At 34.5% G+C, this 24708-nt stretch overlaps 1 protein-coding gene across 1 annotated transcript in view; it reads right to left on the bottom strand.

The window, feature by feature from the left end:
* Glra2 (glycine receptor alpha 2) overlaps window positions 1-24427 on the bottom strand; it is a gene marked incomplete at its 3' end in the record, with an annotated part of 68399 nt that extends 43972 nt beyond the window's left edge. The window contains exons 1-2 of the mRNA XM_051179232.1: window positions 23746-24427; window positions 21528-21661 (exon numbers count right to left, since the gene is read on the bottom strand). Coding sequence (XP_051035189.1) covers window positions 21528-21661; window positions 23746-23813 — 202 coding nt within the window. The remainder of the gene's footprint in view (window positions 1-21527; window positions 21662-23745) is intronic.
* Window positions 24428-24708: the final 281 nt, after the last annotated feature.

Below are 24708 nucleotides of genomic sequence, written 5' to 3'. Positions count from 1 at the left end.
CTTGAATCAATGGTGTTATATGAGCCTAGGAGATCAGAGAACTCTATGTTGTCTTTGCAGAATGAAGGAATTATGACAAAGTATGAGAGTCACAAATGGGAAAAAGGAAAATGTGATTCTTTGAAGCCTATTGAGATATTCTGTTGGAGATGGGGATTAGGAAACTTCATGACTATCGCAGTCTATAACAATACACTGTGGAATGCCATTAAAAAGTCATTAATGTCATAAAAGCTGGGTTTAATACTGGCTCTACTATATACTATTTGTGTAGTTATTTAATTTGGAGGCTATTTAGTTACTCTGGGCTCCAGTTTTCTCAGTTTTAAAAGATAAAATATCTTCTCTTTATCAGATACTAGAAGGGAAAAAGATCCTGTACATTGACTGTCAGTTCTTTCTTTTCTCACCCCTTCTCCTACCACAGAAGGACCTTATTTCAGATACTTTGAGGTTTTCTCTTGCTGCAGTCATATGACCCTGGACACACCCTATTTAGGCTGAGATTTTCCCTTCATTTGACAATAAGTTGTTTTCTCTGCTCTGAATTTTTTCCCTTAAGGGAAAGGCCTGGAATTTTAAAGAGAATAAACTGTAGACAAAACATCTGATCAATCTTAGTGAGTTTTATGTTATTAAATCTAACAGTCATGAATATTGAGAAAAAATATTCCCTCCAATGAACAACTATGCATTTTCTGCAGTGTACATCCTTTTACCTTGAACCACTATGTAAATAAGTAACTAGCAGAAATTCAAACTATCTCTTGGACATGCAAATCCTGTTCCGAAAATGCTCAAGTAATTCTTTCTTCCACTGTGGGAGAGGGAAGTCTTGTCTTCCTTCCTTTCCACATTGATTTCATTATTCTTGGTCTGCTCCCATTCTTGGGAAATTCTTCTGAACTTGCTGTGTCGTCTGTCTGGTTTCCTAATTGGCTAATGAATTATCTACTTTTTAAACATGTTTTGATTTTATATCTTTAAGAGTCATAGTTTTACATGATTTTGTACATTTGCCATTGAATGTAAAATTTTCCAGAGACTACTACTATGGGAGGCTAAGGCTCAGGGCTAGGCCTTGGAAGTTTGAAGAACTAAATTTTGTTCAAGATCATTGCACTGCTAGGCAACATACCACTCTCTATTTAGCTGTCAAAAGAAATCATGTAGCACCATGTCTGCCAAGGAACAGGATCTAAGCTCTGATTTTCCTCTTCTATTCCTCTGTGGTTTCCACAAATGGATACCTGTTTTCTCCTTAGGCATCATGCACCATTTCTCTGATTGTGATAAGGTCATCACTGTACTGTTGGGAACCAGGTATTCTGTGTCAGCAGGAGATCTAAAAATAAAAGTCAGAGTTCCTGATATGTACTCTTCTCTCCTAACAACTAGGACTGCTGCCTTGGAATCACAGTGCCTGTCATGTTTACAAGTGCTCACATTTGACTTATGGGTCCCTAGCACTTAGGGAGCATAGCACTTCCAGGTCTTAACTCATGTTACATCCTTCTTCTCTATAATTTGGTTTAATTTAGGTGAAAGTAGTTTATTATGAATGTAAACAATAACCTGAATAGAAAATTTATAAATGAGACTGAGCAGAAAAGGCAGGCAGACAAGGAGAGATAAGTTAATGCGTTCATTTTTCTTTGATAGCAAATGAATACATTTTTCTGTGAACAACTTCCGAAGCTATTATGGACATACTCCTGAACTATTCTTCCCAAGGAAGAAATAGTTTGAGCACTTTAAAGCAATTCCCATACTCACTGAACAAGATGTCCCTTCAAAGCCATTAATTCATTTTCACTTCTTGTCCAACATATGGATGTGGCTTAGATCAGAGAAGGCCCTAGGGCATTAGTTCTCAACCTGTAGGTTACATGCCCCTTGACAAATATATATCTCCAAAAATATTGATATTGTGATTTATAACAGTAGCAAAATTACAGCTATAAAGTAACATTGAAAATAATTTTATGGTTGGGGGGTCACCACAACATAAGGAACTGTATTAAAGGATTGCAGTATTAGGAAGGTTAAGAATCACTGCCCTGAAGCAAAGAATGTAGTTGCTACCCTTCAGAAGTCAAGTTGCACACTAACATAGTGATTACAGACATTAATGAAATATTAAAACTGTATCCTATAAAGTTCTGAGAATACCAAAACATATATAACACCTACATTCAGTTAACTCTTAATTAGTGACATGATGACATGTCAGGCTAAAATGTAATATAATAAGAATGATGTTTGAAAGGAACAGTTCAAAGGAATCAGTGGATATGTGGTAGAAAAGGGAAAGGAGTGGATATATTCTTTTCAGGGGATTAGCATTAACATACACATACATACGTACATACATACATACATATCTCAAAATGTAATCACTAATTCAAGTCTGGATATGCATTTTTGTCTTTTTTTAATATTCCCCGTTAAATTTGAAACATCTCAATTTTGCATAATTAGAAATATTTAAAATTATAAAGAATATAATTCCTGATATTATATACTTGCATCGCCAACAAAATATAATGAAATATAAAGAAACCAAGTAACCTTCCATTCACCAGATAATATTTACACTTGAAATGGAGGAAGTCAGTCTCTCACTAGATGTGTTCCTGTTGTGAGCTCATACTAATAGCCAGAAAAATCATCTTTGAAGTCAAGAAGTCTATAATTAGAAAGCCTGAAAGTTTGAATATTTTGCCAAATAAAAAATATGGAGCTAGTTACTCTGATTCTTTCATACTAGATACAACATTTGTTAAGACTTTAAAGACTGTATTGCATATTGTACCAGACACAATAAAGTATCACTGTAGAGAAGTAAATGTCCTTTGATTTTTAAAAAGTAAAGAGCCAATTTCCCAACCCTTTAGGTGATGGGTGTGAGAAGTCTGCTATGCCAAAATGAAATAAATGTCATAGTAAAGTCTTCTCTGTTGAGATGAGCCTGGGCTAGAAACCCTTCATCAAACTTAATGTGTAGCTTGTATTTGAAAACACCAGCCACTAGTAGCTTGTCTGGGCAACCATAAAGTACTGTATGGTGAATGAGTATGTGGCTTTCATCATCAGATTGTCTGGGGTTGAATAGTTCCTCTACTGTGTCAGTCCTAACAAATCTTAAGATTAGTTTCTGGATCTAGAAAGCAGGGATTGGTTAGAAACTGAACTTAAAGAATTCACAGAAAATAAATGCAAGCATGGTCATGCTTATGGGGCATTATTTTTCTTAGATTACTGACACTGGAAGACTCACCCAGTTTGAATAGAACCTTTCCCTTATCTGTGATCTTCGGCTGACTGAAAAGAAGAAAGCAAGCTAAGCTTCTTGAACAATGTGACTGGCTCTCTCAAGCTGCTATTGGTATGACTTACCTGCCATGATAAACTACAATCTTGAACTGCGGGAGAAAGTAATTCTTCCTCAAATGGGTTTTGTTTGAAGTATTTTATCACAGCAATAGAGAAGTAACAAGATAAAAGCTAATCATGTTTCCTGGTATCTGTAATCCCACTCATAGCCCAAATTCTCATTTTCTTCCTCTTCTTTATATTTTGCCTATTGCATTTCCACTTACTTGAATGCTTAATATTAATGATATAATTCCATATGTAGTTGTAATTTCATGCTCAATGCTTTATGTCTATTCTTTTGTTTGCTCAGGAAGATTATTCATTTCGGTAAGAACCCCAAGTATCTGTCACAATTTCTAGAAATTTTCAATAATTTTAAATGACTCTCCCAAATATTTTGTAGTCAATGTGTATGCATATTGTTACAAGATTTACTTAACTTTGTATACAAGCATCAAGTGTTTCCACTACTTAATGAATGACCAAATAAAATTCCAAGCATAATCTTGTTAGTCATGACAGAATAGGACTTGAACAAGGTCTCAAAGCTTCTCTTTCTCTTTTCCCTAAGCAAGTCTGGAATTTATGCCTTTGTTATACATTAATAAAAAAAACAGTAAATTTATGGACTTCAGGGGTCACTTGGAACTTACTCTCACTATGTCTTAATGATTAGAGCTATAACATTAAATATTTCTAGGGCATATACAATTGATTCTTCTGAAGGTAAAAAATTGAAGTTGATTAAAATGTCAGATTGGAAAGCATTCTTCATGTCATCGTCGGAATTTTCCTGCAATGTTTAAGCATAATTTACTCTAAAAAAATGTAATAAATGGTTGCAAATGGTATTCTTAGAACTTTTACTATATCTCTATCTCTATATATCTATATCTATATCTATATATATGTACTTGTATACAGAGTTTATATATGACCCATCAAGGCAGAAATGTCTGTGTCCTTTCCCTTTCTTTAACCATGTACTGATTGCTGTCATCACTGCCTCCCAACATACAAACTAGTTCCAATACTTTCCAAACAGAAAGCTGTTGGATATTTGGAGATGAATCAGCCTTGCTTGTTCACTTAATTATTCATCAAATATTTACAAAGTATTAATAATATGCTCAAATCTCAGGATGTAATGCTGAATAATAAACAGATCCGGAGGCAAAACACTCAAAAGTCCTCATGACTCGCAAGCCCCTAACATGGCTGTGTAACTAAGTAATAGCTACAAGACTCACTCATGAAGTCATTGTACAACACCAAATACACTATAAGGGAGATACATGGCATAGGATGAAAAGCCATTTTTGTACTGTCAATGAGTCTGGTGATTTAATTCTAGTGCCAAATTACTAGGTTTAGAATATCTACCTAGGATACAAATGATTGCTTGGATTAGATTAAGTGGGGGTAAAATAACCAATGTTAAATGTGGGCAACACCATAGCATGATCTGAGGTCCTGGATTGAATAAAAGCTAAAAAAAAATAAGCTGCAAACCCATATTCACCTCTCTCTCTATTCCTTGACTAGGATGGAATACAACCAGTCACCCCTCTGCAGCTTCCATGCCTTCCCTGTTGTTTTACCTATTGCTGTGAGGAAACACCATGACTGCTCAGAGTCTCAGAGATTGAGGCCATGACCATCATGGTAAGGAGCATGACAGCAGGCAGTCAGAAATAATGCTGGAGCAGGAGCTGAGAGCTTGTATGATGAGACAACAACCATAACACAGAGAGAGCCAAATGGAGTGATTATTAAGTCATTCTCATTAAAACCTCAGAGCTATAATAATAGACTATATTGCCCCTCCCTCATGAACCTAATTAAATGTTTCCTTCCTTAAGATACTTTTGTTAGGTATGTTATCATAGTAATTGGAAAAATAATTAATATAGTGAGCTGCCACATAAGTTGTGTATTCTCTTTTCAGGTCTATATAGATAATTGTAGCATGCATTCACTTCACTATTGTTGCTGGGAGAATAAAATGCATTAATATACAATACAATAGAAGCTTCACAAATGGAAACAACTCGGTTATTATAAGCTAATGGTGTGCCTATTTAATATTTTACTCTTCAGTGAAAATGATGTGAAATATATGGTCAAAGAATTCAGTTAATGGACAACTTCAATACTGAGTCCCTTCATGTTTCTTCCTCATTTTTATGAGAATTGTATATAATACTTGAGGCTTCATCTTCTTGGTCTTCATACTTAACACATAAAATACACAAGTTACCTTCCTGATCAATAAGACAACCCAGGAGTAACTTTAGTATTAAAAGCTATTTATGGTGTATCTAAACTTTTAAGCACTTCCTGAAAATAGGCAGACAAGTGTCAACACATTAAAGGTCTCATGCTCTTTGCTGACTACAATGACAGCAGTAAGAAGACACTTGTGCTAATAGAAGTGATGTCTCTGTGGTAAATGGCAAGGTACCACTTCACCAAAGATACAGAAGCTATTAGACATGGGCTTCCACTGAATACTTCCACTCCATACTCCTAACCAGTATCAGAATAAGGTAATTTTTTCCCCTCCAGTACAAGGACTCTATCTACTCTCTAAGATTCACCATTCCTGTTCCTTTGAGACTCCTTTTCCATCCTCTTTTGTGCTGTTTCTTTTTTTAAATCTCCCCTTTCTGTATTCATCCATATAAGCTCACTGGTTATAAAGAGGTAAGGGCAGTAACCAATACATAGACTCAGTTTAGCAGTACTTCCTGGAAATACAGACTTATTAAATGTTAACAGTGGCGATTATTCAGATACCATTGTCTTTATTTAACTAAATGCTTAGGATGCTTATGAAAGGTGTTGCCAGAGTAAGTTATACTTGGTTAAGTAAGATACCATATCAATGCATCTTTTTAAGCAATTTATATGGGAAATAAAACCTGTTGGCAGCCAAGTGTGTTAAATTTTAAAAGAGTAGGGATAGTTAGGTCTCAGGTTGTAATGTCAAATGTGTGGCATATTTTTAAAATTTGTCCACACATACAAGAATAAATTCAGTCAACATAACCATCTCTTTAGTTTTTCAAATTATGCAGAAACCTGGGCCTTCAAAAATAAATTAAATTAAACCTCTAATAGAAATGTGAACAGCTGCTTTAATATTACATTCAATAAAGTACTGTAGATAAAGGCCAAGTGCCCCTGACATTTTTAATGGCACACATTCCTCTCTATCCTAAGCTTTAAAAATCTAGAAAGCTAATATCAGTCTATGTCCTCCTAAACAAGAAGAAATCAACAAAATTCTGGCTGTTGTTTATTCAAAGAAATGTTGTAAAGAGCCAGATGAGATAACACATAGGAGTGGATGTCATGAATTTTACATGAAACAAATATTAGTGGATTGAATATTTTAGTTGAGTTGCTCATATCCAAGTTTGTTCCATCCAGAATTTGGGATTAAAGATTAGTATTATCTAACTATTAATTTATTAATGTTTATTGGATGCTCACTGACTGCCAATATTAGAGGTAACACAGAAATGAAATGTCCAATTTCACCCTTTCTATCTTCCTATACATAGTTTATGATTGAGAGAGGGGGCAAACATTCTGGAGCAGGGAGATATTGGATTCTAGAATTAATTTGGACCACATAGAAAAAAGGATTATGTGAAATATTTCCTTTTTTGCATTTATGTACAACTTGAGGATAGCCTTTAATCAATACCTGACACAGAAGGAAATATGAATGTTCAGTTTAGTTTCCAACCAGAACTTCTATGGAGTGTATCTCCCATTCTAGATTTCTCTTACAGTGTCTAGCAGAGGCTATTGTCTATTGGACCTTGTCTGAGATGATGCACTTTCTTAGGTTTCCTTCTTGTACAGTTTTTCCACTCTCTTATTTATTGCTCCTGGTAGTTAACCCATAATAAACCATCTGCACATGATCTCTACTTTGGGGAAAGGCAGTCTCAGGTAAAAAGAATCATGAATTTAATCACAAAGACCATTTTAAACAAATATGGAGGTATATGGAGTTGATCTGGAAGTGGGCAAAACTCCTAGAAGAATTTCAAGAGTCATGAGAGGCCTAAGAACATGAAGGAGTCTAAGACTTCAAGCTCTGCACACCCCTGGCTGACAGTTCTGTTTCTTTTCTCTGTGCATTCAGATAAAGATACAGCCAATCAGGCCCTCCAGAGCAGCTGCACTATGGATTTTCTAAAAAGAGTGCAGGAGCTATTTCTGATCTTAGCTTTCCTGTAAGAGCTATTTATTATCCATTCTATATTTCTATGTCGTCTTGCACCTGCCACATCACCCCTCAGGAGTCAATAATTCTTTGCAAAGGTGTCATTCTGCAATTTACATGGCATATTGCATAATGTCACTGATGGCCACTTTTAGTTAATACCCTCAAGTGCTTTGCCTTATCACTGAAGCAGATAATTTACTCTGGCATTTATATGAAAAGTTGGACACTGAAGGCATACCTGCTCACTTGAGACTTTATGTATGCACTGTTTATTTTGGCACATATAACAATATGCACATGGCTACAAATTCCTCAATAATCACTATATTTTTGAACCTCAACACTTGGATCTACTTCCATCAAATTCCCCAGAGATTTCCTTACCCAAGCTACAGTGCTTTTAGCTATACATTGATATCTCTTAAATGAGTCTGATGGAAGGATGGGGGTGGTGTGAATACTCTTTTCCTGGAAGGACTTTGTAAACCCATTTTCAAAAGGACACAGGAAACAACTCATATGCGTATTTGTTCTACTTTCAAAATGCAGTTGATATAAGTTTAGATTTTTTTCTGTTGAGCAAACACGTTCTCCTCTTTAGGAAATTTGTATTTAATAGGCTTCATGGTATCTTACCCAAGTGCCAAATTCATACAGTTTTCTGGAAGCTCAGTGTGCTATAAACTCAATTGTCATTCAGAAGAACTATGAAACAGGAAGCCACTTGCTGCATTTTAAATGCGACTATTTATTGAGAAAACTGAATGAAGTTGTAAATAAATAGGGCAGATATGCATGAGAAAACAATCTGATAGCCAGGCAGTGGTGGCTCACACCTTTAATCACAGTACTCAGGAGGTAGAGGCAGTCAGATATTTGTGAGTTTGAGACCAGCCCAGTCTACAAAGAGAATTCCAAGGCAGCCTGAGTTGTCACACAGAGAAACTATGTCTCCAAAAACCAAAGAGAAAGACAGACACAGACTTAAAGACATAGAGAAAAACCTGAATCTTGAAGTAGAGATGCGTGGAGGAAAAAAGGATTCCAAACTGTAAATAATTCTTCCTATTTTTGGAGAGCTATAGAGAATGTGTCTGCTATTAGAGTAGGATTCGTTTTCTAAAAGTCTGATCAAGTATGTCAGTGTGGCTGATCACCAAGTGGCTACTGGTTTCAAGAAAAAGACTGGGGATATTTCTAGAGGACAATACTGAATGGCAACAGTAAGCTGTGACCTCGATCTTTAGAGGAGCACTTGACTACTAAAACTCCTCTGAAAATATGAAAACTGTGTTTCCAGGACTTCTCAGTCATTAGGCACAGTACTGACCATGCACAACATTTTCTTTCCATCTTTCCCAGTATCTGATGCTCCCCCCTTGCAAATGGAGACACAGCTGTGAAACTGGAAGGAAGCAATACAAGGAATACTAAAACAGGTATGTAGGCTACAAAAACAAAATAAAGCAAAATCAAAACAAAAAACAAACTAAAGACATGGAAACAAGTGGTGTGCAAGCCAACCCTCAGTCACCACAAAAACCCTTCATGTCATTACCTGTTAATTGTACAGCATAATAGTAACAATGCTAATGGTGTCACTGTGGACATCTTGAGGCAATGCTTTAAATAAAGGGTTAGTTTCTTTCAAACTGTGGAGAGACTTCACCACTAATGTGTATTCATCTACTGTATGAAATGAATAGCACAGATCAGGAGCCATTGATTAAATCTAGGTAGCTTCACTGACTTCCTACTCCTTATATTTTTGGAAGCAGCTGAGGAAACAAAAAAGAAAAGCTATTTGTACTTCCTTATTTAGTAGATATTTTCAGAAAAGGCATGAAAAGCCAGTAATAAAAAAGTATATTTTATTTGAAAATATATAAATCTTCTTAATATGTTATATTCAAGAAGGTTGACATATACAGTTGTGTATATGTGTGTGTGTGTGTGTGTGTGTGTGTGTGTGTGTGTGTGTGTGTGTGGTTATGCGAGCATGCTTGTGAGACATCTCTTTCCCAAGACATTTAGTGGCATTTCCAAGGCATTTTCCTTCTATAGCCATCCCATTGAAAACAATTTTCCATATTTCTAAATATATGTATATATATATATATAAACACATATAAGTATGTGAAATATTGTATATATGTATGTATGTGTATATATATTATTGTGGAAGTGTGGAGGGGAGATAAGTGTTCTTATCAGTGAAAATGCTGTGTGTGTATAGACACATGTATATGCATGTGTGTAGAAGCCAGAGATCAGCCTTTGGTGTCATTACATATGTGCTGTCAGCCTTTTTTGACACATGATTTCTTTTTGGTCTGGTCCTTCAAACTCTTCTGAGTTTTCTGACAGCAAGCCTGGGCATCCACATATCTCCTCCTCATTTCCTCCTCCCAAGTGCTGGGATTACAAGTATATACCACCATGTCTAACCTACTAATTTTTTACCTGGATTCTGAGATTTAACCCGGGTCCTCATGGTTACATGACAAGCACTTTACTAAGTTAGTTCCCCTCTCAAACCATGATCCTTTGTAATCAAACCAACTTAAAATATATTTTACTTATATTTGCGTTTTCTTAATTAGTGACTTATATAGGAGGACACAGCCTATTGTAAGTGGTGCCACCCTTGATCAGGTAGCCCTGGGGCCATAGAAGAAAGCAGACTGAGCAAGCCATAAGGAAGAAGCCAGTAAGTAATACTCCTCTACGACCTCTACAATAATCCCTCCCTCTGGGTTCCTGCGTGAGCTCCTGCCTAGACTTCCCTTATTTGCAGTGAGATGAAAATACACCCTTTCCTTCTCAGATTGATTTGGGTCATAGTGCTTATCACAGCAAAAGAAGCCCTAAGACAGTAGAATTCCATATGGATGTTTATATCCCTTTCCTTTGTGTTAGTCGACCATTTCACCGTCTGATTTCTAAATGAGACCCCACCATCACCAAGGCTCAAGGAACTTTGCAGAAGAAAAGGCAAAAAGAATGTAAGAGATGAAGGAAGGAAAAGGGTGCTCTGAAATGCTGTCTTCTGTACATGACATGACTAATGGAATCATGAACTTACTTCAGTTGTGTTTAGCTACACAAAATCAAACCAGCCAAAATTCCAGACTAGAAGGAGGTTGATCTCTGTGAAGCTTTTTGGCCATGGAGAGTTGTTGAGATAAGGAGAACATTATTTTGATGATGTGACCACTTTTAGGTTTCCCATTTTCCAGTGTAAGATCCCACACCCATGCACACGGCAGTAGCAATAACTGGATGGAGTGAGTTACAAAAGTATGACATAAAGAAAGATGGGAGGTAGAGTGTTGGGTGGAAATAAGGAGAGTTGAGGTAGGAATATAAGAATAGATATGCTCATATTTTATTATATACATTATGACATTCTAAAAAATGAAAGAAAATGTAAGTATATATGGACCAGCTATTTTTCCAGAAACAACCTTGCACGTGAATTTATTAGTCCTAAGCCAAAAAAAGCAAGGCAAGAATTGTTATTGGCCGATTTGTTTTGTAACTCTATCTGTACCTTTACAGGTTTCCATGGGGAAAATAACCATATTACCAATTCAGAAATCTTAAATAAAATATGGACTACTGTGAAATTTCAGGACAGAAATAATTATTTCCCAGAGAAGAGACAAAATCTCTAGGAAAATTGGATGTACCTAAGTTCTTTTTCAGGTGAATCAATAATTTACAAACTTACACTGAAATATATTAATTTAGGCTATCACAAATATTGGAAGGAAACTAAAGCAATATCTTGGTCTGTTGTTTATAGATGAGATGATACTTGTGTATCAGAGGACATGTTTCAGGCCAAATCTGTCAGAGAGCTGTTAAAATAGTGACATATGAGACCCAGATTAAGATTTTTTCCCTCTGTTGTGTGTCAACCTTTGGTTTGGTAAAGGCATTATGGTCACACAATGTCTTAGGTATAATACTATACAGAAAGCACCATCCTTTAAATATTCTAGCCCTATAGTTGCTAAATTTTGGAAACTACAGGATTTGTTGGATATTTCAGACACCTACATCCAGGGATTCAACACAGGCAAAGCTTAAAAAGTGTGAAGTATAGTACATGTATTTCAAAATTTAATTTACCCATTAAAATTGTACACATTTGTGAAATTCCATGTGGCATTTCAGTATGTGGATATATTGGGTAATGTTCAAACCAGGATAAATATACCTATTACCTTGATCATTTCTTTATGTTAAAAACATCTATTTTGTTGCTAATTTGTATTAATATTAAGTCCTAAATCCATTGATCTAGTATATTTCATACAGATACACTGTAGTAAAATCAGTCAATTAACAGGAATGACTTGAAGCGAGCTGTTGGTGGCACATGTCTTTAATCCTAGCACTCAATATCAAGAGGCAGATACAGGCAAAGCAGGTGGCTCTCTGTGAGTTAGAGGCTAGCCTGGACACAGAGTTAGTTCCAGGACAGGCTCTAAAGCAATACAGAGCAACCCTGTGTTAAAAAAAAAAGGGAAAGACTTGAGTACAAAAATCCCATTGTGAATATACCTTTGTGGGAAGTGAAGACAAAAATATGTTTTCTAAGAGAATATCTGATAAAAAGAAATACTGACTCACTCCCTCGACGCACATGAAGTGGTTCCTAGGGATCAACACTGAGATATTTAAACAGAAACAATTTAGAAGATCAGAGATTATATTAAATTCCACATGCACTTGGATTTTAAAAATGGAAGAAAATTTCTGTGCTAAAGTGGCTGAGGTTTCCTAGAAGCAGAATTGCAACAATAAATAGCTACAGATCTAACAGAGAATGGTAAACAAGCAAAACTTTTCAGCTCTCAACATTTCCTGAAAATGCACACTGCTTGCTCTATGCTCTTTGAATCCCACACCCAACTATTCTTTTACTTAATGATCTACCAGATGTAAGTAGAATGAAGGAGCATGAACAAAAGAATATGTCTTGAAAATACTGCCCTGAGTAGATCTGGCATCACATCTTGTACCCAAATGTAGGCTTACAGTCCATCTAATCATGGAATTGCCACAGGGAAGTCACACTAACATTAGCAAACCTACTAAATTCACCAGAAAGGAAACTATACTATTACCAGCAAGAACACCTTTCATTTTCAATCCCCCAAATGTATCTCAATGTTTCAATCTTATGTCTCACACACATGAATATTACACGTCATTGTGTTCATTTATGCTTTCTGAAGTATGGATTATCAATCAGAGCCGTATATATGAGTAGTGTCCTATCTTCATTTATCTTCTTTATCCAAATGGAAAAAGGAAGGCTCATTAGACTTAGCATCCATTTTAGAGGTATCCACTCTGCTATCCAAGTAGCTTTACTTATAAATTGACATTTGGGCCAGTTACTTTACATTGTCACCACCCATAGTGTCTATCTCTCTTAACTGTCTATTCTTTATATCCTGGAAAGTTATTCTTTGGAGTCTGCATCTGTGAACTCTTAACCACTGGATCTGATCAATGAAAAGATCCTATGGTAAATTGAAAACAGAAGACTGAGGTCAAGATATATATCCCCTGGCTTTACCTGGTAAGGCAGCATGGATTGCCCATGTTGCTTCCCTGTTACCAATGAGTGGCTTCTGGCTACTTTGGATGGGGACCTTGTGCTGCAGTAACCACTACCTCCCTTGCTCTTTCAAATCTTACTATAGATAGTCCCCAAATACCACACTTTCCCTTTAAAAGTTAGTTTTCCTAAAACTTCTTATACCCAATTGGAGTGTGCCATACCATTTCTAAACTGTACGGTTCACCAACAAGATTACAAATTGTGTCTTAATCTTTATAAAATGAGATTATAGAAGTGAAAACTGACATTATTAGTATACAAATAAAGGTTGTCTTGGTTGGGAAGCCATTTTTGACTCTAGCTATGTAAACTATTGACTTGGTTCTTAAAAGTCTTTCACACTTCTGAATAGTACTCAGATATTTAATTCTTTCAATTGTACCAATATTTTGACTGTTTTTTACATGTTAAAAGCATCTATAATTAATCATAAATATCTAGAACTGATTTAGCAGAAGAGAATTCAATGAGCAAATGCTGTATGCCATAGTATATATGATCAGAATATATTGTAAAAGAAAAATTTCAATAAAAATATAATAAACAGTATTCCCAAAAGTCACTTTATGAAGCTTGATAGATAAGTTTTCATTTCTAATGGCCCATTAAAATAATTGTATACTCTTTTTAAATTAGTTAATGAATTTAGAAACAATCTTATATATAAATCCCAGTTCCCTCTCCCTGTCCCCCCCTACCAACCCCACCAAATCCCACTCCCCATCCACTCTTAGGGAGGGTGAGGCAAAGGGGTCAATACCATGACAGGGAAACTCACAGAAACAGCCAACCTGAGCATGTGAGAGCACAGGGACCCCAGTAGTAAATCTAGGAAACCAGCATTGGACAGAACCAAGCCTTCTGAATATGGGTGCCAGTTAGGAGGCCTGGGAAGTCTGTGGAACCTCTGACAGTGGAACCAGTACATTGGGAGCCCATTACCCATGGAGGTATATTCTCTCAATACACACACACACAGACATACACGCACACACACACACACACACACACACACACACACACATTAAAAATAAACAAATGACTGTTCTTTCCTTACTCTAAACCTAATCATTTCAACTAGAATTACTATACTGTCCAATTAACTACTAACACCTTGATATTTATGTCATTATCCTTTAATTTTTATTTTTAAAAATCAAACTACAAATTTATCAGCAAAATTATATCAATTTATCCTTCAGGATAGTAAGGAACAGAAAGGATCTCTTGAACTCAGCATTAAGATGTTTAGGCTTTTTCAGTGAAGAAAATTAATATATGGTATTACTTATCATCGAATATGGATTTGTATAATACTTTCTTAAAGATGAAATGATGGGCCTCCATTTCTTGTGCTCTTAAACTCCTAAGTTTTAGGGATCAAATATTCTCTTTAAAACACATATTGTAAAATTTGATATCAATTACATGTGTTTATGTAATGAACCTTGCAATGACGGTAACCAGGAAAGAAGATATATTAGAACAAAAGCCATTGTAAATTCAGCATATTCTCCCTTTCAAGGACTGGGTGAAATTTCTTCTGCAGTTTGTATTTGGTTTATTTTTTAGACAAATCCAGAAGAATGATCCTGGATGGTATTTGAAAGGATAAAGATAATGTCTTCATACAAATGGCTTCCACTTGGCTTCATACTTAGGCATTTCAAATAACCCTTTAACACTGGAAATGCTCCCACTGAACTAATAAACGGAAAACTAGGTGAGATACATGGAATCTACTTTGCAATAACTATCAGTAGCATCCAATGTTCTGGAATGTTTCTAATTGGTTTCTTCCAATTAAAAAAAATATCCAATATCTATGAGGGTATAGTCATGAATAACAAGCTCTGGCAGTCACAATAAGTGTTGTGTTAAAGAATGCCAGAATGATAATAATAAATCAAATTGTAGATAATAGACCTTTTTAAACAAGTTTAACATGTGATTTATTACTCTTTTGTTAAAATACATTATTTATATATATATATATATAATAAGTTTTATTAGGCTATTTTCATATATATATATCAATCTTTACCATCTCGTGCCTGATGATATCCTTTTTTTCACAAATAATTTTTCTTCTAATTTAATCTCTATTTGTTGTTATTGTTGACTAATAAGTTTCATTAAGATTTCATGGGTGAGGGGTCAGTTTTAGGAGCACAGACATCTTAACAATGGCTATAGCACTGAATAAAATGTCTCTTCCTGATCCACCAACCATTAATTATCAATGGTTCCTCAGGCAGGTGTGTGATTCTTATCCCTCCCTGACTGAATTTATTATTTTTCTTATTGGTGTGTGTGTGTGTGTGTGTGTGCCTGTTGATATGATGTATTTACATGGCACAATGTATCTGTGGAAATTAAAAGCTAACTTTTGGAAGTCTATTATTCCTTGCTACCATAACTTCTGGGGCTCTTATGGACCTCATGGTGGAATGTTGAAAGTCTCAATCTTATTCAAGTCTTATGCAAATAAGCTGAACTACCTATTGGCAAACAATTAAAACCATGACCCTATTTGGCTCATTTGACTCTCAGAATAACCAAAATGAGGCAGTTAAAGACACCAAAATATACAAGACATGAAGAAGTATGAAGATACCATTTTTCAAAAGTTGCTGAATCACAACATAAATGCTGATTTTTGAGACACAAGACCATAACTCTGTCCATAATGCTAACCTGCATACTGTTAAACCCTTTGGCATGTGCCTTGTCAGAAATGATTAGAATGTTCTGGATGCTTTCTTTTTTGATGCCAACTAAAACAACTGACAACTATCCTGTAGATCTAATGCAAGGACTGGGGGCTAATATATATACACAAACACATACACACATAAATAAATATAAATATATATATGTATATAGAGAGATAGATTGATGTTCATACAGCACACAATAATTACATTGTGATGCAGTCAGTAGACTCAGATGTTCATATCATCATTAACATTATTCTTGAACAAAACAGCTACATATAAATTTCCTTTTGTTACCCACATATTTACCTCTAATTGCCTTTTTTTTTTTTTGGTTCTTTGAGACAGGGTTTCTCTGTGTACCTGAAGTTGTCCTGAACCTCTCTACATAGAATAGGTTGGTCTTGAACTCAAAGAGAGTCACTTGCCTCTGCCTCCTGAGTGCTGATATTAAAGCTGTGTGCCACGATTGAAAGGATATCCTTGCCAATTGTTTTGGTCATAAAAACTCACTTTGTGGGTCACAAAACAAAATGATATGAATGTGGAAAAATGTATGTTTAAGGGGGGAAACAGAGATGGATAGGGTGGAAGGGTGGAAGATAAGAATGTATAAAAATCATAGAAAAAATAAATTAATTAAAACAAATTCCCAAGCCTAAGTTCTACATTTTATTTCCTAATTCCAGACTAGAAATAATACTCTCACAAGTTTTGGAGAAAGTAACTGATAAGCATTACTATTAGTTCCATCATGTGTTTTAATATGTGATGAAAAATTCATGCCAAAACAGAGCAACCATACTGTATTTTGAGGCATGATAGTAGCATGCTAATTTAAGAAATACATTAGTCAGGGAATTTCAGGCAGGAGATTTGCTTATTATTGAAATTAGGCCACATTCATATTACTCTACCTAAATTGGTAATTTCTCTAATCTGTAACCAAAGCCTGAACAGTTCAAGAGGGGCTATTCCTTTTAGAGTGGAAATGTGTGTAATGACCAAACTTCAAGAGACATGTTGAGAAAAGCAAATTTCTTTCTATCCTAGGTTCTCTGGTAACTACTCCCACTTCTTAGAGTTAACCAATGTTCTCCCACATGTCTTTCAGATTCTTTAATGCATATACAAACATGGTGTATGTATAGGTATATATCTCCATGGTATATGTGCATTGGAGGGGGCATATAAACATAATGAAAAGAACTTGTAGAGTGGTTTTATAATTTGTCCTAAAATTATAATATTCTTATTTTCAGTAATCTAATTTCTTTCTATTCTCTTCATTAGTTGTCTTCTAGTTTACTCATATTTCTAGTTTTTTTTTTTTTTATTTTCAGTATATAGTGAAGGACAAACAACTTTTCCTTAATAGAATATCATCTTGTAATTTGGCTTAGTTCTAGTCTACTTGAAATGACTACTGCTTCCATAATTTTAAAATGGTGTTTCAAAAAATCATATGCTGCATTTATATACTATATATTTTCATACTGAAATTTATAAATATCTGAAAAGAAAGTGTTTTATATATTTTTAACAATTAATCTGATATGTTTCAACATTGACATTATTGCATTGGGTCCCTAATTGAGAGAGATATCATAGAAGTTGAAATTCACATTTGAACTTCAACTGCATTGAGATATAGAATATTCAAGAGACAAAGCTTGGAACCGTTGGCTTTATGGAAGAGGATCAATTCAGCTCTAACTATATATGAAATATTTCTTTAGCTACTAACTCATTGGAAATTGCAGAAAGCTATACTGAAACTGAATGCAAATGTAAGTATTAATGTCACACATCACACTTTTAAACATAGATATCTAGACATGAGAAAAATTAGTTTGCATGACATGCACAAAAATAAGGAATGAATATTACTCCCTAATATTTTCTATACTAACTCCTATTCCTAAAATTGCTATAGTGAAATATGTTTGTTTACACTGGAATGAGATTCAGGATTTAACATGAAGTTAATTTTATTTTATCTTTTTTTAAGTTAATTTTATTATCAAAGAAAATTGTATTAAAATAAATAATGGCTTTGTTTCCAAAGAAGAGAAGCAGACTAGTGCATATTATCCATGTTTAACATTTTATTAAAAGCTAATGCTAAATGTGGTATCTTCAAGGTACTACAATAGCCACAAAGGCAAATGTGATTGGGTGATGGAACAGCACCATGACAAATCAAATGAAATGAGACAAATCACCAAAATGGAGGAAAGAAGCATCTCTGTTGATACAGAATCAACATTTGCAACGGTCTAAGGACAAGGTAATTGTGAATGGGCATACTTGTGTTTTCATCTATACGGGGAAATTTGAAAATTTAAGTTTTGACAGGATCTGATTCGCATCTCTATGGATCTTACAGATAGAATTCAATTGGCAACTCTGACTCATGATCTTGTTTATACACTTGTGCCTCAGCACATCAGAAAAGCTATTTTTTTCCTATAGTTTCTAAGAATGTCTCTCAATTACAGGGCCTAAGACTGAATCATTTCTGGTTTCTGTTACCAGCTTACATCTATCTTCTTTTGTATATGTATGACTATTGTGACATCTTTCAGAGTGCTTCAGGAACATGGAATAGACATACAATATTTTACTGACTTGAAAGTTCACTGGGAAAAAAAAAAAACTTTCCAGTAGGAAAACATGATGCATTCACTTTGGTTTTCCTCTTTTCAATGCAGAAGAGCAAGGAAGGCAGAGCAAACTCCTAAGATTTCTTAAGGCTCATAGAGTAGCCATTTTTCTTACCTTAGCAGCCCACATTTGGTTTCAGCATTCTTTCTTTTGGAATAAAAAAAAAGTTTTCTCTCTTTTTTCTTAATCACTGTTATTGTCAATAGCAACATTATCATCATCATCATGTTTATTATTATCACAACCAATTTACTTTACAAGACTCACTATTTTATATGTAAGAACATCTCTTAATTGATTATCATTTGTACATACTATATAAAATTTCTTGCTCATATAGTAACAGGCAAATATAAACACTATAGTTTTCTTCCTGGGTTCTTGATACTCCAAGTTACCCATTATATCTCAGTTTTAATTACTTTCTCTCTGGTAAGTTAATATTTTTTTTTTCAATGAGTCTACTGCTTTCCAAATTCCTACCCCCAAGATCTACTGATTTAATTAGAAGCAATAATTTTCATAAATTAATATGCATTTATTTCTCTCATTTCTTATTTTCTTATTTCACTAAAAAATGAAGAGTTCTTTGCCTTACATCACCACGAAGTCATGTGTGTATATGTAAAATAAGATACCATCCTGCCTCCTTAGTACAGTGTAGGGTAGATTAGCAATCCAAAGTATGCATAGTATTTTATTAGACATATAATGTTCCATTAGAATGCCAAGGGTAGGAAATTGTTTTAGTTTGAAATATTATAGGATCATTTACATTGAAATATGAAGCTCTCTAGAATAAAGAGCATCTTGGGAGATGTCAAGTAATTGACCTGTTCTGATATAATTAGTATATGTAAATAAGGTTGCAAAGGAATAATACTGTTTATTGTAGTAGAGGGTTAGAGTGTCCCAGTGACATTCATTTGCTTTAGAACCAAAAGTAATATGTTACTTATTTATCTTTTGTAAGCCCTTTAAAACTCCTGTATTTTCCCTTACATATTTTCTATATCACAAAAGGGTGATTTTGCTCTGCTGATGTCAATCTTCTCATTCATTTATCTTGTAAAACCATAAGTACCATTTATAAAGTGACATCCACAGAAGAAACAGAGGAGGAAAAATCTTGTGAAAATGATAGTTCATCCTATATACATATTAAAATATGAAGTGGTCACATGAATGCTTAGTTTACTGCTATTTGACAGTGATAAGCAATCACTGTTATCAGGCAGATACTTATGCATTTGAACAGTTTTCCTTATCTGGAAGAAATGAGGCTTTGTATGAATGGCTTAGTGGAAAACTGAACCTCCTTTGAAGGACCTGATGGCACTTAATTTATTTCAAATACTATAATTATTCATGTAACATCTTCTTTTTCCATTGAATGCTTTTGTGTATGCACCCATTTCTTCTCTCAGTTTTCCAAATCACCAAGCAATCACTATTGGGTATATGTATGTTTTTGTCTCTAAATATATGAGTGACCAATCTTATTCAAAGTTGACTCTTGGCTTGCTACTCCTATATATCCATTTCAAATATTGAGCTCCTGAGCAGTGGCCACAAAATTGTAGACAAGTGAATGAATTTAAAGGTTTTCTTCAGGAAAACTGTATTTAGCTGTCTTTTTTAGCAACATTTTCAATTAAAAATATATTTGTTTTGCCAGAATTATGATATACAACTTTATGAAATATGCTTAAAACTGGGTAATTTCAGAGGCATTACATTTAGGGAAGAAGTAAATTTAGAATTTAGTTTTCATGCTCACATTTACCAATAATAGAAATCAAAACTCAAGGAAAGTAATGTAATTAAATTATTGATGAGCAAAACCAAACTGATGCATGAATTACTACATAATAGTTAGATTAAAAGTCTCCCCTTTTATAAAATATTACAAACACTTAATCATGCATGATGTTGTTACACTCAATATTTTAGAAAAGACATTTGACCTTTAAAATATGTATTAAAACAGAAACATTAGAACAATTCAGTTCTAACAATAATCGCTTTTTCCCTTAATATAGTTTTTTTTCTGGTTCAGAGTAAAATGAAACCAACTGGATAAATCTATCACTTCTACAACTATTAACTGTATTTTGTAATGTCACACAAACAAAAAAAATTAATCTTCTCTTTTCTTCCACTTGAACAAAGAAAGCATCTGTCATCTCTGACAGGTGTAGCATAGATTCCTATAACCTTTCTTATTGTTAATTTCAGGCAAATAGTTTTAAATTAGCAATGGGAATACTTAAGTAACTTGGAATTGAAGATATATGATATATTAAATTAAAGCCTCATCTCACAGAATCTTAAAGTGAAAGAGGTCTGAGAGTATGCAAAATAGCATGTAGTATATTAAAATGTAAATTTTACTTTGATATAGATACTTAAAACTACTTAATATTTTTGTATAACCATTGAATTTTATGTGTTTCCTCACAGGTTTTCATGCAGTCAAAGTCACTTGCTTTGTCCTCACTTTCAGCCTCAGTCCTACTTAAGAAAATTAGGGATCGTGACAACAATCTCTGCCAGTAGGATTACTTGTAGAACAGCATAAAAACATGGGAAGTTTTTGAACATGTGAAGTACTAAGTAAAATTTTAGATGTTTAAGTCTAGAGATAACTCATTTTTGAGACATTGTTTCTCCGTGTAACAGCCTTGGCTGTCCTGGATTTCACTTTGTAGGCCATGCTGGCCAGGCTAGAGATAACTTTTAAAAAGACCAAAGTAAAACAAATGACATACTTCGCAAGTCTCTTTTATAATAAGCCTAAAAATGTTTCTCAATGTAAAGTATTCTGACACCTGAAACATTCCACAAAGCTGTAATGTAAGTTTTCAATGAAACCTACCTTTAAAATTTGGCCTGATTCTTGCATCATATCCTGATGTCCTTCCCATTAATTTATCCAAGAAATCTGAAGGAGATAGGGTCTGCGAAGGATGTTTTCCAGACCTGGAGTCATGGTCTTTGCAGAAAGCTTCCCTAAACACATTATGAACTTTTAAAGCAAGAATTACATTTTCATCCTCTGAGCACTAATTCAGAACATTTGAACCACATTATGGCAAAGATGTTTAATATATTAACAAGGAGAAAAATTTGAAGTCTTTGATCAACTTCTGAACTGTACATTCTCTAAAGTTAACTTTGACTGATGAGAAGGTTAATTCTTGAGTAATGTACTGAAGTTTCTAAACTTTAATTCTATTTTGATTAAGATGGGATAATGTATAGACTCAGGTTCCAGATTTTATGGGTATACAAATGTTATGTGTTTTTAAAATTAGCAGAGAACTAAAGACAGTTTGTGAAATGTATGTGATAATGTGAAATCATTTCCTCATGATTATAAAAATTATTTCATTTCAGCTTTAACTGTATCTTCTATCCATTATGAGAAATGTATAATAATAAGATGGACTAAATTAATTATTGTATGCATATTTTTGCACTTACTACTATTCTTTTGCATCTATCATATATTAGTCTTTTCCAATGTGTTTTCTAAAAAAAAAACCTTCACTTGAAATTTCATCACCATTTTAAAATAGATCAATAATGTGTATGTTAAATTCAACTGTTTTATCAGTTCTTATTACTATATGAACATATTAATTGTTGCATCTCCAATAAAGCATGAATGGAAAACCACTTCTACACCAGTTTATCTTTTACATTATCAAAACCAGTAAAGGGTGATTGAAAAAGATCCTCAGGTATTCATATCCATATTAGAAGTCATAAAGAACATATAAAATGGCAACTTTGATTTGTAATAAAGTGAATTCTTTCTCAATACATTGATAGTTGACTGATTGTCATGAAGGTATTTGTGTGTATATATGTGTGTGTGAATTTATTTGAAATAACTTGTTATTCTGCCATTGAGATAATACAACACTCATGCCAGCAAATCAGAAGCATTAATTATAAGTTTAAAGATTTTACGAACATTTTGTAAGAGTTAAAAATTGGTACAGTCATCCAGAAATACTTACATTGTCATATGCAGATTCATCTGGTTAATAAGTATTATATTTTATGATGGTGGTTGGAGTGAGGCCAATTATGATGATGGTAATGATGGTGATGATGATGGTGATGACTCTAATAAAAATCCAGCCTACACATCTTTCTTAATGATAGTAAGAGATGTAAACCTGAAAGGAACATAGTGGGTTTTCCCGGTACTCATATCATTTTTTCTATGTGTTTAATTTCCCCTGGTTCTATGAAAAAAATATGACAAAATCTTGTAAAACATAAAATGTCTTATATTTTTGTTTCAATAGAATTTTTATGTCTAGGCTGTCTTAGATCTTATGCCTTAACAGGCTATTTCATTCACTGGCAATAAAATTGATATTTTGAAGTGTCAATTTGTTTTACAATTAGTAAATTATTTGAAAATAGAAGCATGCAAATAGTGACTTCTCATTTGTTTTAGTTATACACACCCTGTTTCTCATAGAGGCATAAATGCAAAGATGGCATTTTAATTAAATATGCAATCAATTCTTAAATGGACTGAACAGTAGGATCGAGTTGTATAAAGATATTTGCTACTTGAAAATATTTCCTAAACCATAGATTTCACTGTATACTCCTAGTTGGTGAAATATAACAGAAGTCCCAAGTTGCCTGAGAATCAGGGTTATTATTTATTTTATTTAAACTAATCCAATCACTTCCATCATATGAAAAAAATAACATTGCATCCAATAATTCCTTTAAATGACTTCAAGAAGAATTTCAAAGCAAAAGATCACCTTATACAGACATTTAAAGAGCACACAACTCACTAGTCTAATCTTAATATCACATTGACTTTCACAAAATGTGTGTTGAAATGCAGAGTGCAGCTATGCCACATTAAACTTGCTTTTGTGAACATTTGCCTCCCTCCCACCATAATTAAGATTTTTAAATGAACAAAAGAAACCAAACTCTCCTCTACAACATTAAAACAGTATGATGCAGGGAACAAACAAACAGAGAATTGCATACTTTCTCTTTCAAACAGTTTTCAGGTGGAAAACATCAGCATGCAAAATCATTTTACCTACCTGACGAGGTTTGTCCCTAAGAAAAATGCAAACAAGGCTGTCAAAATGTTCACTAGCTGCCGGTTCATTCCTGTGTCTGTGATCCTTGTAGAAAATATCCCGAAATGATTCCAGAAAGCAGACTAGGACAAAGTGTCTATTTATTGTCCAGATTCAAAATTTGGCAGGGATCTAGTTTCCTTGAAAATCAAAAAGAGATTTGGGGTTGTACAGTTTGCTGAGAAAAAACAAAAAGTGCCAGTTCTGGGCATCATGGTCAGGTCAAACCGAGGCTCGGGACCATCAGTTAGCTCAGGAGAGACAAAGCCTCAGAACTGATGAATCCCCTAGCTGCTTTTCCTGAATAATAAAAATGCTGCTACCTTAATCGCATCACCATGCAAAGGGGGTTGGTGACAATGCCATGCAGGAAGTCAGGCTGCTGTGGCTTTTGTTTTATATCTTTTCTATTCAGCAATGCCCCTTTCTTTAGGGAATGCTCTCTTTTTAAAAGAAGTTGTAAATGAGGGAGAAAAAGGGTCTCTGTGGGTTGGAGTGTTTGGGGGAAAGAGGGAAAAATTACTGAGATCCTGTGCTGGAATGAGGGCTATAGAAAGATACGGAGACGTGATCTTACCCAGCCTATAAATTTCAGCACTCGGACAGCTCCTAGCTCTGAAATGCGCATGTTTCCTTTTTCAGTAGCTTGGGGCGGGGGTCGGAGAGAGGCATTTGAGAGGAGATGCGCCTGCTATTGAAATGTAAAGAGTGACTGGTCCTTTGATGAGGGGGGCTACTGAAAGGGGTACGATGACGACGAGCGTCCGGGTAGAGGGAAAGGTGATAGAGTCTAGGGTCTGAGCTCCTAGAAATGGTAGTCTGCCTCTGGGTAGGCGGGATAGGAGTTTGAAGCAGAAGACACCACGGCTTAAGCGTCAGAAAAGTAAACTAGGACAACATGAAACAAGATCCAGAGTGCTGAAA

Source organism: Phodopus roborovskii, unplaced genomic scaffold, assembly GCF_943737965.1.
Source record: "Phodopus roborovskii unplaced genomic scaffold, PHOROB, whole genome shotgun sequence".
In the NCBI taxonomy this organism is placed as follows: Eukaryota; Metazoa; Chordata; class Mammalia; order Rodentia; family Cricetidae; genus Phodopus; species Phodopus roborovskii.
The sequence above is the reverse complement of the archived record's forward strand: the minus strand, read 5'-3'. Positions and strand labels throughout refer to the sequence as shown.